Source organism: Equus quagga, chromosome 7, assembly GCF_021613505.1.
Source record: "Equus quagga isolate Etosha38 chromosome 7, UCLA_HA_Equagga_1.0, whole genome shotgun sequence".
Taxonomy (NCBI): Eukaryota; Metazoa; Chordata; class Mammalia; order Perissodactyla; family Equidae; genus Equus; species Equus quagga.
In genome coordinates, this window is record NC_060273.1 from 54331318 (window position 1) to 54354924 (window position 23607).

Consider the following 23607-nt stretch of genomic DNA (forward strand, 5'->3'; position numbering starts at 1 on the left):
AAACGGAGCTTCTGCCCTGATTTGCAAATGTGCTCCTGCACCAATGGTCAGCCTCTGCCCTTTTTCCATCCCCCAGCTGCCAGCAGTGGCTTTGGTGACCAGTATTTGAACACATTCAGTGTGTATCTTGCCCCTTGATCAACTCTCATCTCATCACTGTCGTGGGTCTTCAGGCCAGGGGGCCACGTTCCCTTGAAGAGCTGAACCTGCTGATTGCTGCTGCTGCCACTTCCATCCAGGATGCGGAATACTGGATGGCTCGGCTCACCAGTCTATTACTCTGCAGAACTGGGTCCTGAAAGCCAAGATCCTAGGAACTCAAGCAGGAAATTGAGCCCCTCCTGCCAGTTGGCTTTATGGAGGGGAGGATGGCATGGGGAAGATATGGAGCAGAGCTGGGGGGGATCAGAGCATCGTTCCTATCATTTCCTGAGCTTCCATCTCCTATCCGCAAAGGCTCTCAGGTGACGAGGACGGGTGAAGGGGATGTGATTCCATTTCTCCAAGGTCATATTTGGACTCTGAACTCATCATGGAGAAGCTCTAGAGAAACCAGTCTCTTTTGACTTATAACTGAATCAGAGGACCCCAACTATCGGCCCATAGGTTGAATGGAAACTGCAGACATGAGGTTTGATTTTTTAATTGTTTTGGTCTTTCCAGTGTTTAAAAAAATTAGAATTAGTTGCCAATGTTTAAAACTCAGATAATTTCATTTAAAAGTATATAATTTCAACTTTCCTTAAATGTCTAGACACTGTGGCAACCCTGGGCCCACATGTGGTTATGATGGTCTGGGGCAGTGCTGTCTGGTAGGACTTTCTGGGATGAAGGAAATGTTTCAAATCTGTGTTGTCCAGTATGATAGCCACTAGCCACATGTGACTCTTGAGCGCTTGAAATGTGCCTAGTGCCACTGAGAAACTGATTTTTAAATTTTAGTTCATTTTAATTGATTTCAATTTAAATCAGCACATTTAGCTCATGGCTACCTTATTATTGCACAGCTCAGGTTTAGAGCTGAGTGGCGAGTACCCCATTTGCACAGGAGATGCCCTCTGCAGAGCTCCATAGCTCCTAGCAGGCCTGCTTTTCTGCTTGCCCTGCTCCAAACCTCTGGAGCCACTTCATATTCATTAAGAAGCACAATGTTTAAACAGTGTGTTTTCTGAAGTTAAATACTTTGAAATATCTGCCACTCCCCTCAACCTCCACTCTGCCCTTTCTCTATCTTAATTTAGACATCTGGATCTTATACCCGCAAAAAACCCATTTTCATTGGAACCCAGGAGTATGATTATTAAAACCATCTCCCACTAAAGCAAAACTCTTTCTGTGTGAATTAGTTTCCTGATCCCAATTATTCACTTCTCCCAGCCCTGCAAATGCCTTCCACAAAGTCAACTGGGTGGGAAAATTGCTCCCGTGTCTGGACCCATCCCTCCTCCATACATAAGCTATAGATGCAGCAGCTCCTTAGGAAAGGAAGCCCATTAACCCCATAGCAGCGGAGCCAGATATCTGCATAAAGAGAGAAAGAAAAACAGCCAAAACCATGCCACTTTTCCCCAGCAATATTTCAAATGCTGCACAGTGGGGGCTGGTTGTGACTTTCAGAGTTTGGCCAAGTGTCCTGTCTTTATGCAGATCTGGGTGTCCATAATCTCTTTCACCACTGTCTGGAAAACTATTCCCATTCCAAAAATGCCATTCTTGAGCCAGCACCAGCCCAGATGGAATCGGGGAGTGGAATTGCAGACTGGAAAGACCCTGCAGGTCAACTGGTCCCACCATTTCATTTTAAGAAAAAGAAAGTCCCCTAGAAAGATTAAGTGACTTGCCTTCAGCTGTAGGAAAATTTCACCAAAGAACCAGGTCAGAAAACAGGTCTATTGAGTCTTTATCCAATGCTGTATAGTGCCATTCTACCTTCCCCTTGTATTAGCAGACAGGACCAAAAATTGGTGAAGCCAGCCTCTATGCCCTGTCCATCTCGTCATCCCTTAATCTCTAGCATTTTGCCAGAGGGAACATTTTACAGTCAGCATGGAGACCACACCCTCCCTTTCTAGAGCCCCCTAGTCCTGTGGCCATTGCTTGGTGCATGACCACCCCCAGCAACAGGTTGCTGTCCAGTCAGAGGGCAATCTGAAAAGAGATCAAACTGTACATCATTGATCCCAGCTACTAGTGGTACCCAAAGGCTCAGTGAATAAGCACAGAGGGCCCCTGCCCATCATTGAGCCTAAGTCGGCCAAGGTGTAAATTGTACCCAGCTCCCTGAGAGAGTCCCTCCTTTGCAAATATCAGTGAGTAAAAGCTGATTGTCTCTGACATCTCAGCCCAGGAACAGAGTCATGTGCCCTGTGCAGTTTTTTTCTGCCAACAGTGCTGAAGCCACACAGTTCTGAACTATACACGAGAAACAGCTTACGTTTAGCCACAGAACTGATGAGTAGCATGCGGAAACCAGACGAGCACTCCTGCCTGGCAGAGCACAGTTTCACCCTAGAAACAGAAACTCTTTCAGAGCACTTTGTCTCCAAGTGATGATAGTGGGGAAAAAAAGCATTGGATCATTTTCAACCGTGTAAAGATAGTGCGTTTGAATGGTAGGTTCCGGGAGCATCTCTCAGCTGGTACCTGCCCTTCAGGAGACGCAGTGTGGAAGGAAGGCTTTAGCTACATATCACCACAATGCCATCAGAATATTTTGATTTTATATATGCGTGACATATGTTAAATATATATGATAGATGTCACACATATGTTAAATATATATATATATGATTCAAATTGTTAAATTAATCTATTTGGTTCAAAGACCAAAAACTGGCATCTGCAGCCAAATTCAGCCCCTGGGTATGTTTCATTTGTGACTTTTCTTCCTTAAGGTGATTAATCACCAATACAAAAATACCAGGAGACTTCGTATAAAACTTCTAGATGTCTGGCTTTCTCTTGAGGGAACAGCGGCAGCACTGCACCCACACTCCAGCACAGCAACAGTCCTTTGAATGAGAAGTGATGATCTCGTGTAGCGGAGCTGGCTTTACTACGGTCCCCACACGGCACGGCACGCTTGCTTACTCAGATGTCAAGCCTCGCTCCCATAGGCAATTGAGTTTGTGCTCCCAGATCAGCCCAGAAGGCTGTTTAGGGTGGAAATTTATTTTTGTCAAACAATGCCAAAAGCATTACCTTTCACATTTGGAAACTCATCCGTCCATTCAGTAAATATTGGGTAGTCCTGTGTGCCAAACATGGGATAGGTCCTGCCTATACAACAGGGCACAGAATAGACATGTCCTCTGTCCTCTCTTAGTGTTCACATCAGTGGTATTTATGAACTTTCCCCATCTTCCTCTCAACTGGCTAAAATGCAGCTGAGGTGGAAATGGTCCATTTCTCCCCCCTCTCAAGTGCAAACTCACCTGTCCCATTATGTAAGTTGGAGGTCATTCTTTCATCCATCCTCAGCCCACTGCAGACTTCTTGGCAGCTGCCTGATTTCTAAATAATGCAGTAGACAAGATTGATTGTCCAGGCTCCCAGTTTATAGATGATGAAATAGAATTAGGAGACTGAGGCTGTCTCATTCATGTTGTGGCTTAAGGGACATTTTACAATTAAGTTGGTCACTGGGAGGCAGTTGAATCATTCTGAATCACCACTAGGCAACATCTGTGGTGATCTCAATAGATGAGTAAGGAGTTCTTCAAAACCAGGGACCAAAGACACCGGAGCATCGTGAATACTCACACTATCCGCATCTGATTGAACAGTGGCGGGATTTGAAGATTCCTCTTTCTCTTTTGATCTTCTACTTTTTACATTTATTTTGGAAGCATCTTTTTTTTTAACACCGAAGTGGTGCTGGGTGGAAGGAGATGAGTTTCTGCCTGTCATAATATGAATACATAATAAAAGAAGAACCAAAGACAAGCCCTTTTGTTAAGGAATCCGTATCATCAAAGGCCAAAATTGGCAGCTGATTGTTTTTATTTATTTCTCTAGGTTTTACATGACACCTGGAGACCATTTAAAATGTTACTAGGCGGTGAGAGCTCTGTGTTTAAAAATAACGCTCACCCGGTGCCAAATCACTTTAGAGTCGGGTACAAATATTGAGACAAAAACCCCAGCTGTTATTGCTTTGGCTGCTAATTTGAGGTGTCAAATGAGAGCTTGACTGCTATACGTCAGTGAATAAGTCCCCTTGTGAGATCATTATGTTTTCTAACAGTTGAGAGTAATGGCCTAATCAGTGCAGCATCAGTTGTTTTCATTATATGCCCACACAATGGTTATGAGCTTTAATTTAAACGGTCCGCAGGGAGACCAAAGAACTCAGTACTCTGCAGCACCCAGGATAGTCCGAGAGAGCAGGTAGCGTAAGAGAGTTGGCTTCTGCCGTCCCTTCTCCTCTCTCTCCCTCCGTGTCTCTCATTCCTCCTGCCCCATCCGTCCGCAGAAACTCATCGCCTGCTCCAAACAGGCCAAAGATGGGCTTTGCTTAAGGAGCAGAGCTGTGCTCTTGGTTCTTCAGGGTAGTCTTAAAAATTCCGATCAACCAATCTAATAGTAAGGACGGCTTTTGGCAGCACTTAGACTTGTTAGCCAAACCGTGACCACAAGGCTTGGAGACACCATTGCCCTCTCTTCTCTGTAGACTCTACTACAGCCTGTGGTCTCAGTGCTGAGCCCTCTCTGTTGCTCAGACAAGAGGCAGGTCGGGTAATGCTGTTGCTTTGAGTATCCTTAGCAGCGGGGCAAATACCACACTCCCTGCCACATGGAAGTCAGGGCTGAGTCTACCACTAACCGAGATGATTCGCTTCCCCCTTGGGAAGACATGGAAATTGGACAGCCAACGCCTGTCGAAGACCATCCTGTAAGAGGCAGTTTCGTGAATGCTTAAAAATATAGGTCCTGATGTCACACTTTCCTGGATCTGAATTTCGGCTCCACAACTCTATAGCTGTGTGATCAGGGCAGAGTTCATTGATCTTTCTAGAATCCAAAACGGAAATGACAATAGTATCTCAGAGTTTGGGGGAGGATTAAATGAGATAATGTGTGAAAAATGCTCAGCCCAGTGCCAGCACATAGCAAAAACTTAATAAACCGTATAAGTATTATTATTGTTATTGTTGTGGGCATCTTTGTTGGAAGATCTTGGCAAGCTCACCTCAAAGCAATATCCTTTTCTAGTCTAGCTCATTAGAGGAAAGTAGAGAGTTCATGGTAGAACCTATAACATTCAGTTTAGGTTTTCTCAAAGGGTGCATTATTGTACATTGTTTTTCCTGATTTCTGGAGTTTCCTAGAGCTTCCAGCCAAATCAGAATAGTGCATAGCTGAGTGAGAAAAGCAAGTTCAGCCTTGGTAGGAGGGAAATAAGGGGGCTTCATCCAAAAATGACTGGGTCAGTGCAGTTGGGGAGAGACTGGGCTGAGGGAAAGGCTTGAGGATTCCTCTCCCAACCTCAGTGGACCTAGTGGGCATTCTGTGTGTATTCTCCTAGGGTCAAGTTCACAACAAGATGCCATAAACACACATTCTAATGGGCCAAGCCAGCCAACAGCATTCACATTCCCTGGATCTAGGAGCATATGGAAGGGCCTGATCATCAGCAATAGTCCTTGATCCCGGTGCCATGATGGCTGTCAGTTAGTAGCCACCAAGTAAGACCAAGACAAGCCAGTCCTGCTTTGACATGTGAGCCAGAGAGCAGAGCAGGCACCCGAAGGATCTGAAGTGCCCTCAGTTTCATTCCTCTCCCTCCCTGAGCCAGCAAGGAGAGGCAGAAATGAATCTCCAGCCCCTCCCCTTGCAGTCTCCATGCTACCAGAATCCCTCTGTGCTTTTCATCCTTCATACCAGCAGTTTAGATATTTCCCCCAGGGTCCAGCCACAGTATTTACACTCAGCTGCTCCCCAGGAAATGATTTTGCCTACTTTGGTTATGTCTGCCCCTGTGAATTCAATATAAGCCCTGTTGGAGGTAGTTATATCTTTTGGGCTTAGAATGCTGGTCATTGGACACCTACAATTGTAAGCACAAGTCAGGGCATCTCCAGGGTCACTTTAAAAAGACATCCTGTTGCCATGGCTGCTGAGGACTCACCAAGAGTCCTTCCTAGGGACCGTTAAGGAGGGAGCCACCTTATTTATCCCTACTTAAAGAGAAGTCAACCCACCTTGAGACAGGGGATGAATGGGCCAGTCTGCCAAGGGGGTCTATCTGACCTAAGGAGTCTGATTCCCCACCTGTGTGGAGGGGAAAAAGAGGGGTTCCAAGAGTGTCCCCAGCTCCAAGGTTGGCACGCTGGGAGACTGCAGTGGCACTTACTGTGGATGCCTGGTTTTGCAATTATGTGATACATGCTCACAGATAATATTGCTCCATTAGAGCCAATTACATAGTGTTATGGACACACAACACGCAGATTACACCCAGAGCCAGGAAAGCACAGTGATAAAGCGATGGCCTAATCGGAGGAGACAGAGGGAAATGTCAGCCTTATTAAGGTTTCCAGGGTGGCATGGCTACAGCTGGACTTAGCTCCTCCAGATCAAAGATGGCTGTCTTGAGTGATACAAGGAGAGCCACACTTTAGCACTCAGCAGAGAAGAGTGGGGAGCTAAGTTGGAGCTCTCCACAGGTGCTTGCAGCCACCTCCATTGAGGGCTATGTACTGTTTCAGAACTTGGGCCTCTTCCTAAGTACACAAGAGGCCTTCAGTCCCTGGGGCAGCAAGGGACAGCCTATATTCTGCCCTCTATACCTAAGTAAAGACTCTGTTCTTAGCCTTTTGCTTCGTTCAGTGGTTTTCCAACTTGAGCTTGCATGAGAATTCTCTGGAGAGTTCATTAAAACACACAAAGCTGGGCCTACCCAGAGGTTCTGATTCTGGAGGTGTGGGTGGGGCCTGAGAAGATGCATCTCTAACAAGTTCCCAGGTGATGCTGCAGCTCTGGGGACCACGCTTTGAGATCCACTGCCCAAGTCGTTCCATGCCCAACCCGAGATGGTTTCACCTGCCATTTCTTGAACAGGGCCTTCTTCTAGGCTCTGATTCCATCCCAGCATTGCAGGTTCCAGGAGTAGTGGGACCCTCCTTCCAGGGGAGTATAAGGTGGGGGCGAGAAGTGTGGCTTCTAGAGTTAGACTGCCTGCTTTTGAATCTCAGCTCTACCGCTTGCTGCTTGGGCTTTCCCGCCAATGTTTTTTGGTTTTATTTTTAAGTTTTGAAAGCCAGTGACCTAATCTACTTTTCTTACAGAGCAGTTAATAGGACTTGCCCGGCATATTGCACTTAATCACTGGCAAAGACAGGACTAGAACCGCCCAGTTCTAGAGCAGCCAGGGGTCAGCAAACATTGTCTATAAAAAGCCAGTTAGTAAATATTTTAGTCTTTGCATGCCATATGGTCTCTGTCGCAACTACTCAGCCGTTGTAACATGAAAGCAGCGTAGACAATACATAAACGAATGGGTAAAACTTTATTTACAAAAATACTCTGTGTTGGATGGGATTTGGCCTGTGAGCAGTAGTCTGCCAGCCCATGGGACAGACCAGTATGTGACCATTTCCTCATGCATTCATCATTACTGGGGAGCCCTTGTCTTGCAATGGTACCCCAGTATTTAGCTAAGGAGGACAGGGCATCGCAAACTTGGTTTGATTTGTGCATTATAGGACCAGTAGTAAGTTCACTAAACCCCTAGTGCCCTGGAAAAAAATTTAATGCCCCCTTTCTAGTGCTCACAATCGAGAGAGAATGGATGCGTTGACAGAGGTAGCATTGTCCAAATAGATCATTTTAATATGGAAAATGACCCCTTTTCATTAGGCTTTTATGCTCCAATTATGACAAAACAGAAAAAAAGACTGAACAGTATACAGGTCAAACTTAGTCTCAGTGTAAATACAGTATTTATAATGGGGTAAGGGCTGGGGCCGGCCTGGTGGTGCAGCGGTTAAGTTTGCACGTTCCGCTTCGGCAGCCGGGGGTTTGCTGGTTTGGATCATGGGTGCGGACATGGCACCGCTTGGCACGCCATGCTGTGGTAGGCGTCCCACATATAAAGTAGAGGAAGATGGGCACAGATGTTAGCTCAGGGCCAGTCTTCCTCAGCAAAAAGAGGAGGATTGGCAGCAGATGTTAGCTCAGGGTTAATCTTCCTCAAAAAGAAAAAAAAAAACAGCATAAGGGCTTTATAAGAGAGAAATGGGAGGTAGATGGACTGTCTTTTAAATCTTCTGGGGGGAAATTGCCTTATTTCTAATTCATACTGAAATGCCCATTCAGTAGCTTGTGATGGTGCAAAAAGAGGAGGCAAGAACAGTCCTAAAGTTTTATTGAATTAATTTGACCTGAACTTGAGCTTGAAACCTGATGGAAAATGCTGAATTGAGAGCATTTATTTGGAGAAAAACCTCCAACCTGGGTGACTTGCAATAAAGCATATTTTCTCAAAATATCTCCAAGGAGCAGAGCAGGATTGAATCTAGACTCTGGAACTAGCAAAACTCTTCCAGGAGATGGAGGTAAATAAGATGAGGTTGATGAGGTCACCACAGCTTAGTCTGGGCTGGTCATCCAATGGCAGCATGGGGGCGGGGGGGGTCTTTGTCGGAGCAAACCATTTATTTTTCTGCTGGATAATCTTCAAGGAAGTTTATAGAACAAGAGGCAGCAGGAGGCTTGTGCACTTATTTCTAGCTTTGGGTACCAGAGTGGAGATAACAGAGGATATCCATGCCAGGGTAACAATTTGCCCTGAAAACAGGAGGCAGTGTGTAAGTTGGGAGAAATTGTGATTTAAAGAAAGAATACTAAGTCTTGAATCCTCCAGGAGCTCATGTGCCACCCTGGGTGAGTCCTTACCTCTCGTAGCCTCAAATTGCACATTCTATAAAATGGGGAGAATAATTCCAACCTCAGGGTATCAAATGAGATGAATGGGAAAGTGTCTTGTAAACTATAAAGAACTAAAACAAACACAAGCTACAATAATAGTAGCAATAATTATTGGCCATTGCCTATGCGCCAGGCAGTGTGCTAAAATGAGTGCTGTCCATGCCTTGTTTCAAGGGGATGGTGGTTGGCTGGAAATGTCATCACAAGGGTCCTCATAAGAGGGAGGCAGGAGATCACCATGAACAGTAGGACATGTGACAACAGAAGCAAGAGTTTGGAGTGATGCAAGGAAGGGACCACGAGCCAAGGGATGTGGGTGTCCTCTACAAGCTGCAAAAGGCAAGGAAATGAATTTTCCCGATGCCTCTAGAAGAAACGCCATCCCGTGAATCCATTTTAGACTTCCGATCTGCAGGCTGTAAGAGAATAAATTTGTATTGCTTTAAGACACAAAATTTGTGGTAGTCTGTTACAGCAGTAATAGACAACTCATACAGGCATCCTTCCTGGAGTCAGCTTGTTTGGGTTCAAGTCCTGGTACCACCACTTGCTCCATCCATGAAATGGAGATGACAAAAAAAAAAAGTACTTGCTTCAGAGGGTGATTGGAGGAATTAAATGAGATGGTACAAGTTGAGTCCTTAGCCCAGTGCCTGCCTGGCATACAATAAGCTCTCAGTTAACCTTGGCGATTATTATTATCATCTCATTTAATCACCAATAAAGCTCTATGAAACTGGTGCTGTTATTATCCCCGTGTTACAAAGGAGGAAACCTAATAAGATTAAGAAAACTTACTCCTGGTTGCACAGGTTGGCAGTGGCAGAGCCACAACCTAAACCAGGTCTTTGCCTCTGGGAGCTGTGCTCACCGACTCTGCTCCACTGTGCTGGGGTTATGACAACGACACTTCCATTGAATGCCAGCTATTTAGGCTGGGGCACGAGAACCAGATAGAGCACAGTGCTCCCATCACAGGCAAAAGCCGCCAAGACTGGAAATCAAATAATCCGTGTTTATTAGGGAAACAAAAACTGTAGCTGCCATGGAGACCAGCATCCAAGAGGTTACCAACCCTCTGACATCCCTTGGCTGGCCAGCCCCACACAGCAAATCATGAAAGTCTGAATAGCGTGTTTAGTCATTTTGGTTCTGGAATAATTGCTATTATCGTAAATGTTTTATGGCCCTCATTACGGCTCGCATTTAAATATCAGTGTAGTAATACGTTAATAAGTCATCGCTACCGGACTGCTGCCGGATGCGGTTCCAGCCCAAGCCCTGCATGTAACTGCACTGTATATTTAGCTGAATTAGGGCTGGCTGCGAACTCAACCTGACGTTGAGTGGCTGGGCATGGTCAGAAGCAAGGCTCTTTGCTGCAAAGGCTTCTTGTTCTTTGCCTTTGAGACATGAGGATGCTCGGATTTTTGTCTGGTTGTCAGTCAACGACCCTAACTAGGTATCCCCCAAGTGTGGAGCCTAGAACTCTAGGATGGACAGCAGAGGAAATGAAGGCATTGTTTCTGCCCCAGAGGCATTCCTAATCTGATGGCGAAGGGGTGGCGGCGACATAGTTCTCACTCCCAGGGAGCTCCCTGGCAAGGCAGGAGACCCTGGTCTGAAGTGAGTGACAGATTCTTCAGCCCTCTCTGATGAGATATTCCGAACCCTTCTTGGGCGGATGGAGATAGGATGGATTAACACACACACGCACACACACACACACTCTTAGAAAAGATAAGCCACGTGAAACAAAACTGCTACAGAGGTTCAACTTCATAAAGGCCAAGTGTCTGCACTGGTGCATTGGTAAAGTTAGGGAGTTAGCAGAAGCAGGCAATGTAAATTTGGTCTGTTCATTCCTCTTTACTGTACTATATGCCTGAGATAGTGCCAGACACATGGTGGGTGCACAGTAAATATGGGAGGGAGGGAGGAAAAAGTATTAGGTTCTGTGCCTTTGGGTAAACAGATTTCCTCCTGGCCTTGTTAGCTAAACGAATGCCAGGAGGCCGGAGGGGATTGAGGAAGAGCCTGGGGTGAGGGAGATTGGGCACTGGAATCCTGCTGTGGGCTAGAGTCATGAGAGGCTGGAGAGGAATCTGTGCAGGACCCCTTGGGTGGGGTGGGGTGGGTATGGGGGCCACTGTGTGCTAGAGAAATCTCTGTTTCTATTTCATGGATGTTGAGGTAGGGGGAACAGGAATGACCAGGACAGGAATAAGTTGCTCCACCAATGTCAATAAAATGGTAGTCTCCTTTTACTGAGCACACGCTACATACTACGCCTTTGACCAGCCTATGAAGTAGGTACCGTTACCTGCCTCCTTCCACCAATGAAGAACCTGTGGATAAAAGATGTTGATAACTTGCCCAAGACCACGCAAGTGGGGAAAATAAGACTCAATCTGAACCATGTATGGACCAGGCCATGGGGCTAGAGTAACGCACAAGACAAAAAATGTTCCTGGCCTTGTGGGTCTTACAATTCAGAGGGCATTTTAAGAGAAGATAATGTGTTCACCAAGAGCCAAGGGCAAAATAAATCTGCTTAACCAATGAAGGTTTCCAAAGAAAGGTTCCTTCCTGGGCCAATGGGGGCCTGTGGGAAAGTAAGAGGAGTTAGACTGATGAGAAGGGGATATCTGGGTGGAGCACAGGAGAAGAGAGAGCACAGGAGCAAGGGGCCACCCAGAAGGATTATACTAAGGGCTATATCCCCCTCTTGCTCTTTGGGACGCAGGGTGAGGCAGGTATGGGATCAGAGAGCGAGAACTAGGCCTGGCCTTCATGCATATGGTGACCTCTCCATCTGGGTAGTTGCTGAACTAACTGACCGGAAAAGGCTCTTCTCCTACTTAACATTTCCACTTCTGCGAATGGCTTCTTTGTCTATCATGCTTTCCCTGCGCTTCTGTAATGGGTCCCTCTAGAAGGGTAAGCCCAGGGCTGTACTTGCCTACAGCCTGATTTCATTCAGCAGCCTTATTTTATTCTGGTTCACTTATGGGAGCTCACATCTTTCTCTTTCCTTTTCGCTTTATGAAGATACCAGTCAGTGCTAATGTTGCACTGTAGGAGTTCCCATCCGTAGTGATGGAGATGCACAAGAGAGAGGACTCAATCCCTGTCCTCAGTGAGCTCACACCCTCCCTTAAGATGTGCTTGAAGAGTCAGAAGATGGCTGGAAGATCCTTACCAAATGACCTCTGCACATAGCCTCCAGCCTCACACCACCGTGGGGCAGTAGCTACAATGTGCAGAGCGAGGAGTTTGGAGCAAGATAGTGCTGGGTTCAAATCCCATTGCCTGAGCTTAGCAGCTAAGAGTCCTTGGAAAAGCTATTTTACTTCTCTGTGGCTCAGCCTCCTCGTCTGTAATATGGAGATAAGACCTACCCTATAGAGTTGTGTGTTACCAAACAATGACCTCTATCTGTTTTGTTTTCTCTACAACGAGGACAATGATACATAACTGGCACGTAGTTGTGAGAATTAGAAATATTGTTGTGAAGCACTCAGCCCACAGAAGGGTTTCAGGGAGTGATACTGTTACTCCAGGTGGATCAGTAAGTACTGAGAGGGCAGCAGAGGGGAGGAGGGACCCATCTGAGAAAAGGAGCCAGGGATTCTCTTACCATCTGGAGATCCATCCACTTGTCTCCAGCGGCTCCACCGACTGACCCATGACCGTTGATTTATGGTCCCTCTTGCAGTCACATCCATCCCTCCCCCCACTTTCCATAAGCATCTTTGGTGCCCCCTCAATGCTGCTTCCTTGTTAACCATTTGCCTTTTTCCTCTGTCTCCGCAGCACACTCAACAACAACAACATTAGCCGCATCCTGGTCACTAGCTTCAACCACATGCCGAAGATTCGAACTCTGTGAGTAAAGGTCCCTGCTTCATCCCCTGCCTACCACCCTCTTACACAGCCTAAAGTGCGGCACGCTAAGCTACTTATAAAACCTACCGTGCTGTGACCTCTCAGGTGGTTCCTATGTCCAAGTGCCTCCTCCTTCTGTTAACTAAGGGGTGTGTTGGTGAGCGAGGGCAGAGGGGGGAAGGGTCACAGTGCTAGCCGTGGTTCTGAACCACCAGGCTGCCATAGACAGATTCATTTCCCTTCGCCTTGGGAATTTTTCTGGACTGTGGAAATCTTTGTGTTTTCCATCCTAATGGAAAAGTTTATTAGTGTTAATATTGTCATGAAACATGTAGAACTGGGACATAATGATTCACCATTTCCTTAGCGAATGTCATGTACTTTTGGCAGTTCTATCATATTGCCCATGGTTACAATTGTTTTCCCTTCTGGGAACAGTGGAGGAAAGGGAGTCTTAGTCCGTCCTTCTCCTCGTCCTCCCAGCCCCCACCTACCACACTCCCCTGCTCACCGGTTCCCTGGATGATATTCTGATATTAGAATGCAGTACCTTGGTTCTTTATCTTTAATGTGTTGGGTGGACTCAGGCCTTCCAGGCTGTGTACTCAGGAAGCAAATCTCCCCATAACACCCCATACTGAGAGCGGTTCCATTGCCTTTGTTACCTGGGGAGTTCCCCTCCACTCTCAGCCAGAAACGCTTTTGTAAGCTTCTCTGCAAATGAACTCTGTTGGCCTTTCCAAGGAGTTCATGCTGGATGCTTTTCTTGTGTTGGTGGAGCCTCAGTGGTGTGTACATCACAGGAGTAGGGGAGAGTCAGCCCCCAAGAGTAAAGTGCCTGGCATGTAGTAGACAATAAATGATGTTAATTGTTACATGATGATGATACTACTTACCTAGAAATCTGGACTGAAAAAAACCAGCAACCAGCTTATCTATGGCCCCTGAACAACATGGAATCCACAGAAATTTGAAAATCCTTAGAGTGATTGTTCCTAGAGTAAGGTCCCTAGACTAGCAGTGTCAGCACCACCTGGAACTTGTTAGGAAAGCAAAATTTCAGGCCCCACCCTAAACCGATGGAATCAGAATCTCAGGGGCTGGGGCCAACCACCTGTTTTTAACAAGCCCTCTGGGTGATTTTGATACCCATAACGTTTGAGAACCCCTGCTTTAGCGAGAAAGCGACCTTATCTCTGGTGAGAATGAAGCAAAGACCAATGAGGCAATTTATAAGGAAATGGTACAGAGCACCCTAAGAAGGACATGGAGTTGGGAGTCAGGCAGACCTGAGTTTAAATGCAAGCTCTGCCACTTACTCTGGGCAAGTGTCTTCATCTCTCTGTATTTCAAGGACAGTGAATTAATAAATGCTTGACTCCAAGTTGTGATAACGAAATGTGATAACATGTAAAGTGCCTGGTCATGGTGTGCACTCAACAAATACTAGTTCTTCTAAAGAAGAAGAATCTGAGCCCAGTTTCCATCAGTTTCCCAGTTCTTCCTCGATCCCTCATGTAATAACATAATTCAGCCAAGAAAATCCATCTTTTTCGCTCCTTTTAAAAATGGGGTGGTGCAGTAATGGAATTTTAAGAAGAAACCATTGAGTCTTCAAAGATTTCTTCAAAGTCCCCAGCAAACCACGAATGGACTGCAGAAGAGTGTGGCCCAGGGCTCCCGGCCAAGAAGCTATGAGCAAGCCTCAGGTGTTGGGCCTGCATCTGCCCAGGCAAGTGGGTGGAAGGGAAGAAATACAGTTCTCACCTGCAGAAGTCGGCAGTCCAGCGCCCGTGAGCTGTTCCTCTGTGATTTCTACTCCCCCTCTTGTTATTTTCAGCTTAGGAGCAGCAGTAACGGGAGCTGGGCTGGGTCTACAGGAGCAGGGGAGAGATGGCTAGGTCTGGGTCTTGGGTGCTTTGTTTGGGTGTACGTGGTAGGGGAAGGGGATGGGAGAGACTTTTCTCCTTGATTCTGTTGTCATTCTTCCCCGTGGTCCTGAACACTCATCTGATGACTTCAGATCAATCAGTCAATCTCGTCTGTTCTCTTTGCTCCCTGCCTGCTGCCATTTTCTCTTTAGTTTAATTTCAGAGATGGCTCTGTATAGAACTCCCTGGAGACTTCAGCTGACTAATCCCCCTTCACTGTAATTAAAGGTGGGGGGGCAGAGACTGGTGGTGGAGAAGCGGGGAAGAGGAGAGAGGAAGGAAGTCATAAATGGGAATTCTAAAGGAAAGCTTTTATATTGAATTCAGAAAGCCACATTTTATAGAAAATGAACACTGACCCTCTCTAAAAGGATTTGTTGGAAATTCAATTTAGCGTCTGTGGCTAAAAGGTGCCTTTTACAAATTGGCATTTGTATACATTCACCTTATCTTCTATAAAGGTGGTTTTGCCAACATGGAATATAGTGTTTTCGTCAGCAAAAGATTGCAGGACAACGTGCAGGAGCCACCTAGTCACCTTGATGCTGTGATGTCTAAATAAGAAATGATAGCCTTGTACGGGCAGGGCCGTAGGTTGGGAAGAGACTGAAGTCTGGAGCTGGTCTCCCCACAATAATAATAAGAGCAAACATTTCTTCAGTGGCTTACCAGGTACCAGGCCTTGTGCTAAGCACTTCTCATGAATCATTTCAATCCTCACAAAAGCCCTCACAAAAGGGCACCAGTAATATCCCCATTTTACAGATGGTAAGACTGAAGCCCAGAGTTAAATCACTACCTAAAGTCCGAGTCGGAAAGCACAGAGCCAGTGTCAGATTCAAGCAGTTTGACATGAGAACCTCGTACCATTCAGCAGAAACAAGAGCAGAAGAGCATGTTCCAGGTGAGCTGGGAAAGGAAAGACCAGAGCTGCTGCAGGGCCACTAGAGGCCACCTTCTCCATGTTATTGCCACCCCAACTCACCAAAAATGTTGAGAGTAATTAAAGTAATTTCCCTTGCCACTCAAGAGGGTTAGACGTCCTGGCAGTGTCCAGGCTCAAGTTTCATGGTCATCGTGATTGCTTTTCTTTCAATCTTAGTATTTGGGATGATACTGCTCAATTTGATCCCCCAAATATGATAGGAAAGGCAGCTTGAAAGCCTCTGCCCAGCTCAACTCTCCCAGCATTTCTAGTGGGTAAAATTCCAAAAGGGAGATCTGAGCCCCTCCACTGCGCTGGGCTTTTGACAAGAGGCTTCCAAGGAAGTTTGATCACCTCTTTTTTTTTTTTTTTTTTTGGTGATGAAGATTGGCCTTGAGCTAATATCTGTTGCCAATCTTCCTCTTTTTGCTTGAGGAAGATTGTCACTGAGGTAACATCTGTGCCAATCTTCCTCTCTTCTATGTGGGATGCTGCAACAGCCTGGCTCGGCAAGCGGTGCTAGGTCTGCACCTGGCATCCGAACCTGTGAACCCCAGGCTGCCGAAGCACAGTGTGCGAACTTAACCACTACGCCACCAGGCCAGCTCCTGGTCACCTCTATTCCATTGTCGCACTTGGGAGGGGAGAAATTCTTACAAAAGAACAAAGGGACAGGGGCCACCCATATGTAGCAAGGTTAAGAAGAGAGGTCACTCGGGGCTGGCCGGCGAGGGTGCGGAAGAACCAGCCTAATATAATCTTCCAAAAGGGAAACCTCTGACATTTTGATTATCCCTGAAATTAATCAGCTCAGTAAGGATCTGGCTTACCTAAACCTCGTTTTTGTTGTTCCATTGATCTCTTACCCCTGATTGGAACTGCCGGGAACCTGTTCACATTGATCCGCCTCCTGGGCCCACGCTCCTTGCTTCATAGTGAGCCCTGTGTCCTCCGCTTCCATGCCCCACTGCCAAAGAGGAAGACCGCCTTCCCTGCTAAAACCTAGACTCTCATTCACAGGCTGCGATCTCCTGGCACACGCAAGAATTCCAGCACCACTGCAGCCTGTGCATGCCACCGCAGCCCGGCTCTGCTCCTCCCTTCACCAAGACCTGACCCACTGTTGCCATTTTCCTAGGCACCCTGTGTACCCAGTGCTGTGTTCCTGGCCATGGAATATCCCCGCCCTGTCCCCGGCCCCCTCTCTCTCTCAGGGCAGCTCACTAATGGGTCAGGAGACAGATCGTTCTCACTCACGCTGCAATTTCCCAAGAAGGCCCAGCGTGGAGGAGGAGCTCCCTCCTCTGCTTGTGCTTTTTAGGAAAGAGGTAACAGCTACCCTCCACCACCTTGTCCCTCTCTGTCCTTGGCACAAAGTGGTCATCTTTCTTGAATCCACAGAGGTCTTGCTTGCCTCTTAGAGCTGAGGTCCTTCTGCTCAGCTGAGGACTTTGTCTCCCCACCCCTTCCTACCTAGCACACCTCTTTCTGGAGCGCCAGGCGCAGAGGAAGCCATGCTCACTTCAGCAGTACAAGGGTCTGAGTTTTGAAACTCAAAGAGGAGAATTGCTTGGGGGCCCGTTACAGGCACAGTATCTTGGGCCTAGGAACCTATAAAAATGTGTTTGGTCTTAATATGTAGACTCTGAAGTAAAAAAAGAACATTACAACATCAAAACTGATCATTTTTAAACAAAATCATAGAAACCTTTTTAAATTTTTTTTCAGCAGAAAGAAAATGGCATTCTCTGTGGGATATGACCTCATTTAGTGAGTCTGATATTGTAGGATCTGGGGCCCCCTTAGGTTGCCAAGAATCCACAGTGGCCCTGGCCTGCCAGAGGTTTGCATCCATGCAGGGGCCGGGAGGCTGGCCGGCATGCAGCGCAAGTTAGCTGCCCTCAGCCGGTGTTTAGCAACATTGACCTTACACCAAGTGAAGTGTGGTCAAGAGCCCTTCAGCTCTCTCCATTTCAGGCACGGAGGTAGCCTGAGCCACTGCTCCCAGCTGCCACTCAGTATTAGCTGACTTGACACAGAGTACTTGAAAGTCCCAAGATCGTGCTGGCTGATTAGCATGTCCGGGATCCGGTATTTGAAATTTGCATCAGAAAACCAAGTGTATGATAAGCTGATGTGACTAAGACTCTCCTACCTCCGCTTCTGATGACCTAGAGTCGTAGTGAAGGTGGAAGTTGGCAACCCCAATAGAGAAACCTTGGGGAAGAACCTTTAGAAGCCCCTGTATATCCTTAGTTTGCCCCCCAGTTAGTGGAAAGGAAATTCAAGTGATTTAACCAGACAGGATTCCCCGAAGAAGTGGAACCTGCAGATCCCTCGAGGGAATCTTACTCACTCAAGGGCAAGAAAGTGATCTGGAATCACAGCTGCTAGAGGGAGAAGCCAAAGAGTTCTGAAACTGGTTAGGAAGTCTTTTCAGAGGCACCTGACCCAGTCAGAATAGAAAATACACCAGGTGGATTTGAACTTGGGAAGGAGACGAAGGGCACCATGGAGAGATGCCTGAGGATTGCAGGAGTCTGTAAGGGACAACACCTTATTTAAACAGGAGGATGGAGAGAAAGTGCATTCCTCACAAAGCATCCTTCTCTCCATGCTTTGCTAACCCTGGCAAGTGCACACAGTGGTATTGGTTTCAGGCTCACCAGCATTATATGCAGGGGGTTCACTAAAGGAACACTTAGGAAGAGGGCAAAAGGTTCAGAGCAACAGCATATCTCAGCCACCCCACCACCATAGACGGGCCGGGGCTTGGGGTGGGAGGGGCGTTGAGATTGAGAAGCTGTTTTGAGCCATCTGTAACTCAAGCTAGCTAAAGTACTGAAATTTGCATAAGTCACCCCTTTGGAAGTTTGGAAGTCTGACTCGAATCAGGACTGTCGCTATAACAGTGTCACTCTCCCTCTCCTATGGGCTGAGCTTTCTTAAGTGGGAAACCAAAGGGTGGAATTACTATTAAGAAATGGGGAATTGCTTACACCCTGGAGGCATCCACTGGATGTGGCCTGCATGTGAAGGTAACTGTCATTTGTGGCTTGGCAATAACGGAGTGAGGCCCCTGGGGTAATTCAGTAGTGCAGAGGGAGATGCTCCCTGGGCTCCTGAGAATCCTCACACTGGGCAAAGGGGCACAGAGGTTTGGCCTACTCTCTTCAGCCAGTGGCAGCCTCTCCACTTCACGCTGTTACAGTGTCTTTCTTCTGTCCCTTCCTCTCCCAGGCGTCTCCACTCCAACAACCTGTACTGTGACTGCCACCTGGCCTGGCTCTCGGATTGGCTGCGACAGCGGCGGACGATTGGCCAGTTCACACTCTGCATGGCTCCTGTGCACCTGCGGGGCTTCAACGTGGCGGACGTGCAGAAGAAGGAGTACGTGTGCCCAGGTGAGCCAGGCACCGCCCCCCTTCTGTGCGGTGACTCACCCACCCGCGAGGTCTCCCTGACATCACACTGGCCTTGAATACACACCCCAGCTCAGAGCTTGGTGTGGAACCCCCTAGGTTACCTCAGCACTCCTCAGTCACTTAAAGAACTCTGGAGTGCCACAAGGGGTTCCAAAAAAGAAGCTCTTGTCATCTGGTCAAGGAAAACGCTAAAGGAACTCATGGGTCACTTTCTGTTAAGCCTCATAGTCCAGTGACGCTAAGAAACCTAACATTTGTTAGGTACTTTAGCATTTGCTAAACACATTCCTGTTGTCCAATTGCTCATAGAAATTGGGAGAAAGGATAATGGAGGCTGTGGGGTCAGCCTGCTTGGCTGGACATCCTAGCTCTTCCCATTACTGGAGTGTGACTTTGGCAAGTTACCGTATGTCTGCAAAATGGAAATAATAGTGGTACATACCTCAGGGATGGGTGGGAGGTTGAAATGAAATAATGCATATAAAGCACTTAGCATAATACACAGCACTTGCTAAGAACCAATAAGTGGAGCTTAATTATCGTAGTTTAGCGGGCCCACAAAATGTGCTGAGCACACAGAAGCGCTTGATCGGCAGGTAACTGAAGTGTAATAGAAGCACAGAGTGCCCACGTAGTACAGAAAGCAGAACTGTGCACGGACATAACGGAGGACAGCTCACATCTCCAGGGATGGGAGGAGGCTGAGTGACCGAGAAAAATCTTCCCAGAGGATGTCGCTTTTGCCCCAGGACCTAACTTTTGTTTGCTTGTTTATCTTTAACTTGTCATTGACATCCTGCGCTCCTACCAACTCTTCCCTTCTCTGGTGACAAAGAAGTAGAGATAATTTCTTGATTTTCTCAAAAAGAGAAAGTATTTGGTTGAGGAGTTTCCCAAAGAGGCCTTCCTGACATCCAGGAACCCTGTCTTGGAACTGGGGCCCCGTGGCCTCTACACGCTGATTTCGGGTATCAGCATGCGAGAGGAAAGGACAACAGGGAGCTTAGCCCCCGTGGCAGACCACTTCTCACCTTTCTTAAGTGTTGCCCATTTCAGTATTGAAGTTTATTGAGCTGTCATGTGCTACGGGGCCCCGATGTGGCCAGGAGTGCAGAGTGGCCCTCTTCTGCTCTCAGGCTGCATTTACAATGTATAAGAATTTTCCATGAATTCAACTTCGTCTTGCTGTCTGCTGCTTTCTCCTGTCATGTTGCTACTTCAAGTTACTTATTATCCAAAAACATTTTAACACGTCTCAGAGCAGTACCTCAATAATTTCCTATAGACGCCCACTTAGAAATCACTTCCCATCAAACGCATAAAATAAAACCGTTTATCACACAGGCACCAAACTCAAATATAGTGACTGTAATTACAGTAATTATTAGGCAAAGGATACAATATCGGCGTAAGTGCCAGTGAAAGAAATAATTATAGAGTGCAGGAGTCATCCAAGAGCTAGTGAGAAAAACTAATTAGAGAGAATGTTAAAACACATCATTATAGGTGGGTGCCAAGTTTAATGCTCCACGAGAACACGAATACCACTTCGTCATGAAAGCACTTTCCCATCAAAGGAGGGGCGAGACATTGCTTACCCAACAGCAGTCAGGATCCAAAACCCAGGGGAGCAAGGCTGACCCTCCCAGGTCCTGGAAATGCTAGTGCCCCAGAGCTCCCTCGTTTGAAGCAGCTGATCTCACAGAGGGATTAATAGTTACATAGGAGCATCACTGTCACCTCCCCTTTTTATAGCGATTAAGCCCATTGCTTGTGATGGTCCCCGTAGCTTCTTAATACAAAGCCAGGTACCTTTTGAGGACATGAGAATTTAGTTCACAGACTCCAGACATGACTATGCTATTAATCTCCTCCCTTTCACCAGTAGTGTGAATTTAGGGGAGCAGCATATGGGGACCCCTGTGCGTGAGGAATTCTTTAAATGCTTCCCCTCAGGCTGTCCTGGGTTAATAAATAGAATGCTGTGAGGGGTTACTTTCTGGAAAGATCTAAGTCAGATATAATGGTCTGGGGAACTGATGAATTGAACATCTATGATGAATGAGCCACCACTGTCATTAGCGGGGTACAAGAGGAGCACCCCGTCCAGAAAGTACTACCTCTTTAATCATTGTTAAAGATAGTCTGTGAGACTGTGGTAAAAGGATGCCAGAAGAAGCAGCGTGGAGCAAGACTCAGTCTGTGCACACGCAGGAGGTCAAAGAAAAGGGCTGTTTTCGTGTCCTGACCCTCCCACACACGTGCCCACCGCTGAGGGTACAGGCGCCCCCCCCCCCCCAGCAGAGCCCAGCAAGGCATCTGAAGGAGGTTGTTTTGTATGAACCTGACTGCAGTCGTTTTAACCTGCAAAGCCTCTGTTGCCCCTTGTTCAAGCTGTTCCCCCAATAATTCACAGGAGGAGGACTTCAGTCAAGAAAGGAGGGGCAAGAACATCTCTTAAAAACTAGAGATTGTCTGCTCAGGAGACAGAAAGGCGTGGGGCACCAATTAAGCCATCACTTCGTGTAAATTCATCACCAGGGGCACCTGTCAAGGCAGCATCAGAAACCTCCCTGGGCCCTTAAATGGTGTCAAAAAATTCACCAGACACATGACTCCAGAGACAGGACAGAGCTTTATCTCAGCCAGCCTGTGAGGGCCCTGCCTGCCCATGGCCCTGCTATCTGCCTTTGAACTAAATCCAGCTGTCTGGAGCTCAGCCTCTTCTCCCCAGAAGCCCTGGCTACAGGCTCCTTATCACTCCAGCTAACCCAGAAATTGGCTAGCGGTGCATTTTGGCAAAATTCTTCTCCTCTGTCAACTGTACCCTTCCAATCGAAGGCATTTATTTTCTTCCTCTGGGGAGACACTGGGAATTTTTCTCAAGGCTGGGGGACTATATCTTTATTTATTATTCATGTTTTTCTATGATATACAACAGGACTGCTTGGTTTCCTTCAGCTCCCGCTGAAAGGATTTCTCTGTTAACTTTTCTTGTTTCAAGAGGATGGTCAGGGCCCTAGGACCAGTAGAGTCTGCGATCCTTGCTTCTTGTTGCCTGAACCAGACCTGGAGTTCACCAGAGTTCATGTAACAGACCAGAGAGAAAGTTCTGCTTTGGCCATTACTCAGCTCATATCATATGAATTGCAAGTTGTTGGGGTTTTTTCCGTCTTTGTATAAAGGGTTTATTTTGAGGTTTAAACTCTAGGATTTATCTTCCATGTGTCAATTTTCTGGTACCTTAATCTGAGATAGCTTCTACTAGTCACAATTTATAATTCAAAGTTGTTAGTTAAATATTTGACCCCCTGAATCAGTTATCTCTTTCCTTTGAACATCTTTGAATTCATTGGTTTGTCTACCCATTTCACACTCATCTGCCCCTAGCTTTTGAATGTGAGATATATTTTTATGAAGATTAATCTTCTAGTAATAAGGTGCTATGTCATTTTTTTCAGGCGCCCCAATGCCTAGAACAGTGCTTGATCCTAAAAGCCTCTCAACAAACACTTACTCATTTATCGTTAAAAACAAAATAGGCATATCTCCCTGGAAACAAGAAACTTTCCCCTTCTTTAATTTTTTTTTTTAATTTCAGACTAGTTACTAAGTATAAAGATAATTAAAGTAAGCCATGACTAGCCACCCATCTCCTTAGGAGGTTTTAATTAAAACACCATAATTGGACATTGCAGGAATGAGATTATTAGGTTTATTTAGCCATTCCTAAAATTATCATGCCTCTGGTATTTAAATCATGATCATTTATATTCTCATCATAATTGCTTGAGTCCCATTGTCATTGCAGTCTGTTGTTGGCTTTTGAAAGTCCAGAGGCCAACAGGGATGCTTAATTTGAATACTGGAATTAATTTATTGCCACATGCTCACAAGGCTGTTGGATTCTTCAACTCTACTGGGTGAAGTTCTCTTTAAAGACAGGGAGAAATAAACACAGCTCTGACACAAGAGTGCCCCGCCTTCTCCCGCATAGCTTACCCAATCCGGGTCTCGGCCCCTGAGCCTTCTCTCCCTACCTCCTAAGATGCCGAGGCTCTGATGGTTTTCAATTTCATGGCAATAAAGAGAGTTCTTTTGAGTGTCTTTGTGGCAGAGGAGATGGTAAGAAGAGCCCTGGCCAAATGTAGAACTTCGTTCTTCACTAGCTGCATGATCTCGGGCAGCTGGCCGAACCTCCTCATTCTTTCATTTCCTCATCGATAGATTGGGAATAATAATAATAGAACCTGCATCATGGATTTTATGAAGATCGAGTGAGGTAATATATACAAAGCACTCAATGCAGTGTCTGGCACAGAGGAAATGTTCTGTAAAGTTCGCTGTTATTATGAGAATGATGGTCATTCTTAGTTTGGGCTCTCCTGTGTCCTTGGGCAAACACCCTCCCTCCTCTCTCAAGGCTCCTGTTTCCTCACCATCTCCATGGCTCTTTCTACATCTGAAGTTGGGTGACCTTTGCCCCACTCATCTGGTCAGACAAGTT

At 46.5% G+C, this 23607-nt stretch overlaps 1 protein-coding gene across 1 annotated transcript in view; it reads left to right on the forward strand.

The window, feature by feature from the left end:
* Positions 1-23607, forward strand: part of SLIT3 (slit guidance ligand 3) — a 592330-nt gene that overhangs the window by 433734 nt on the left and 134989 nt on the right. The window contains exons 7-8 of the mRNA XM_046666802.1: positions 12748-12819; positions 18916-19079. Coding sequence (XP_046522758.1) covers positions 12748-12819; positions 18916-19079 — 236 coding nt within the window. The remainder of the gene's footprint in view (positions 1-12747; positions 12820-18915; positions 19080-23607) is intronic.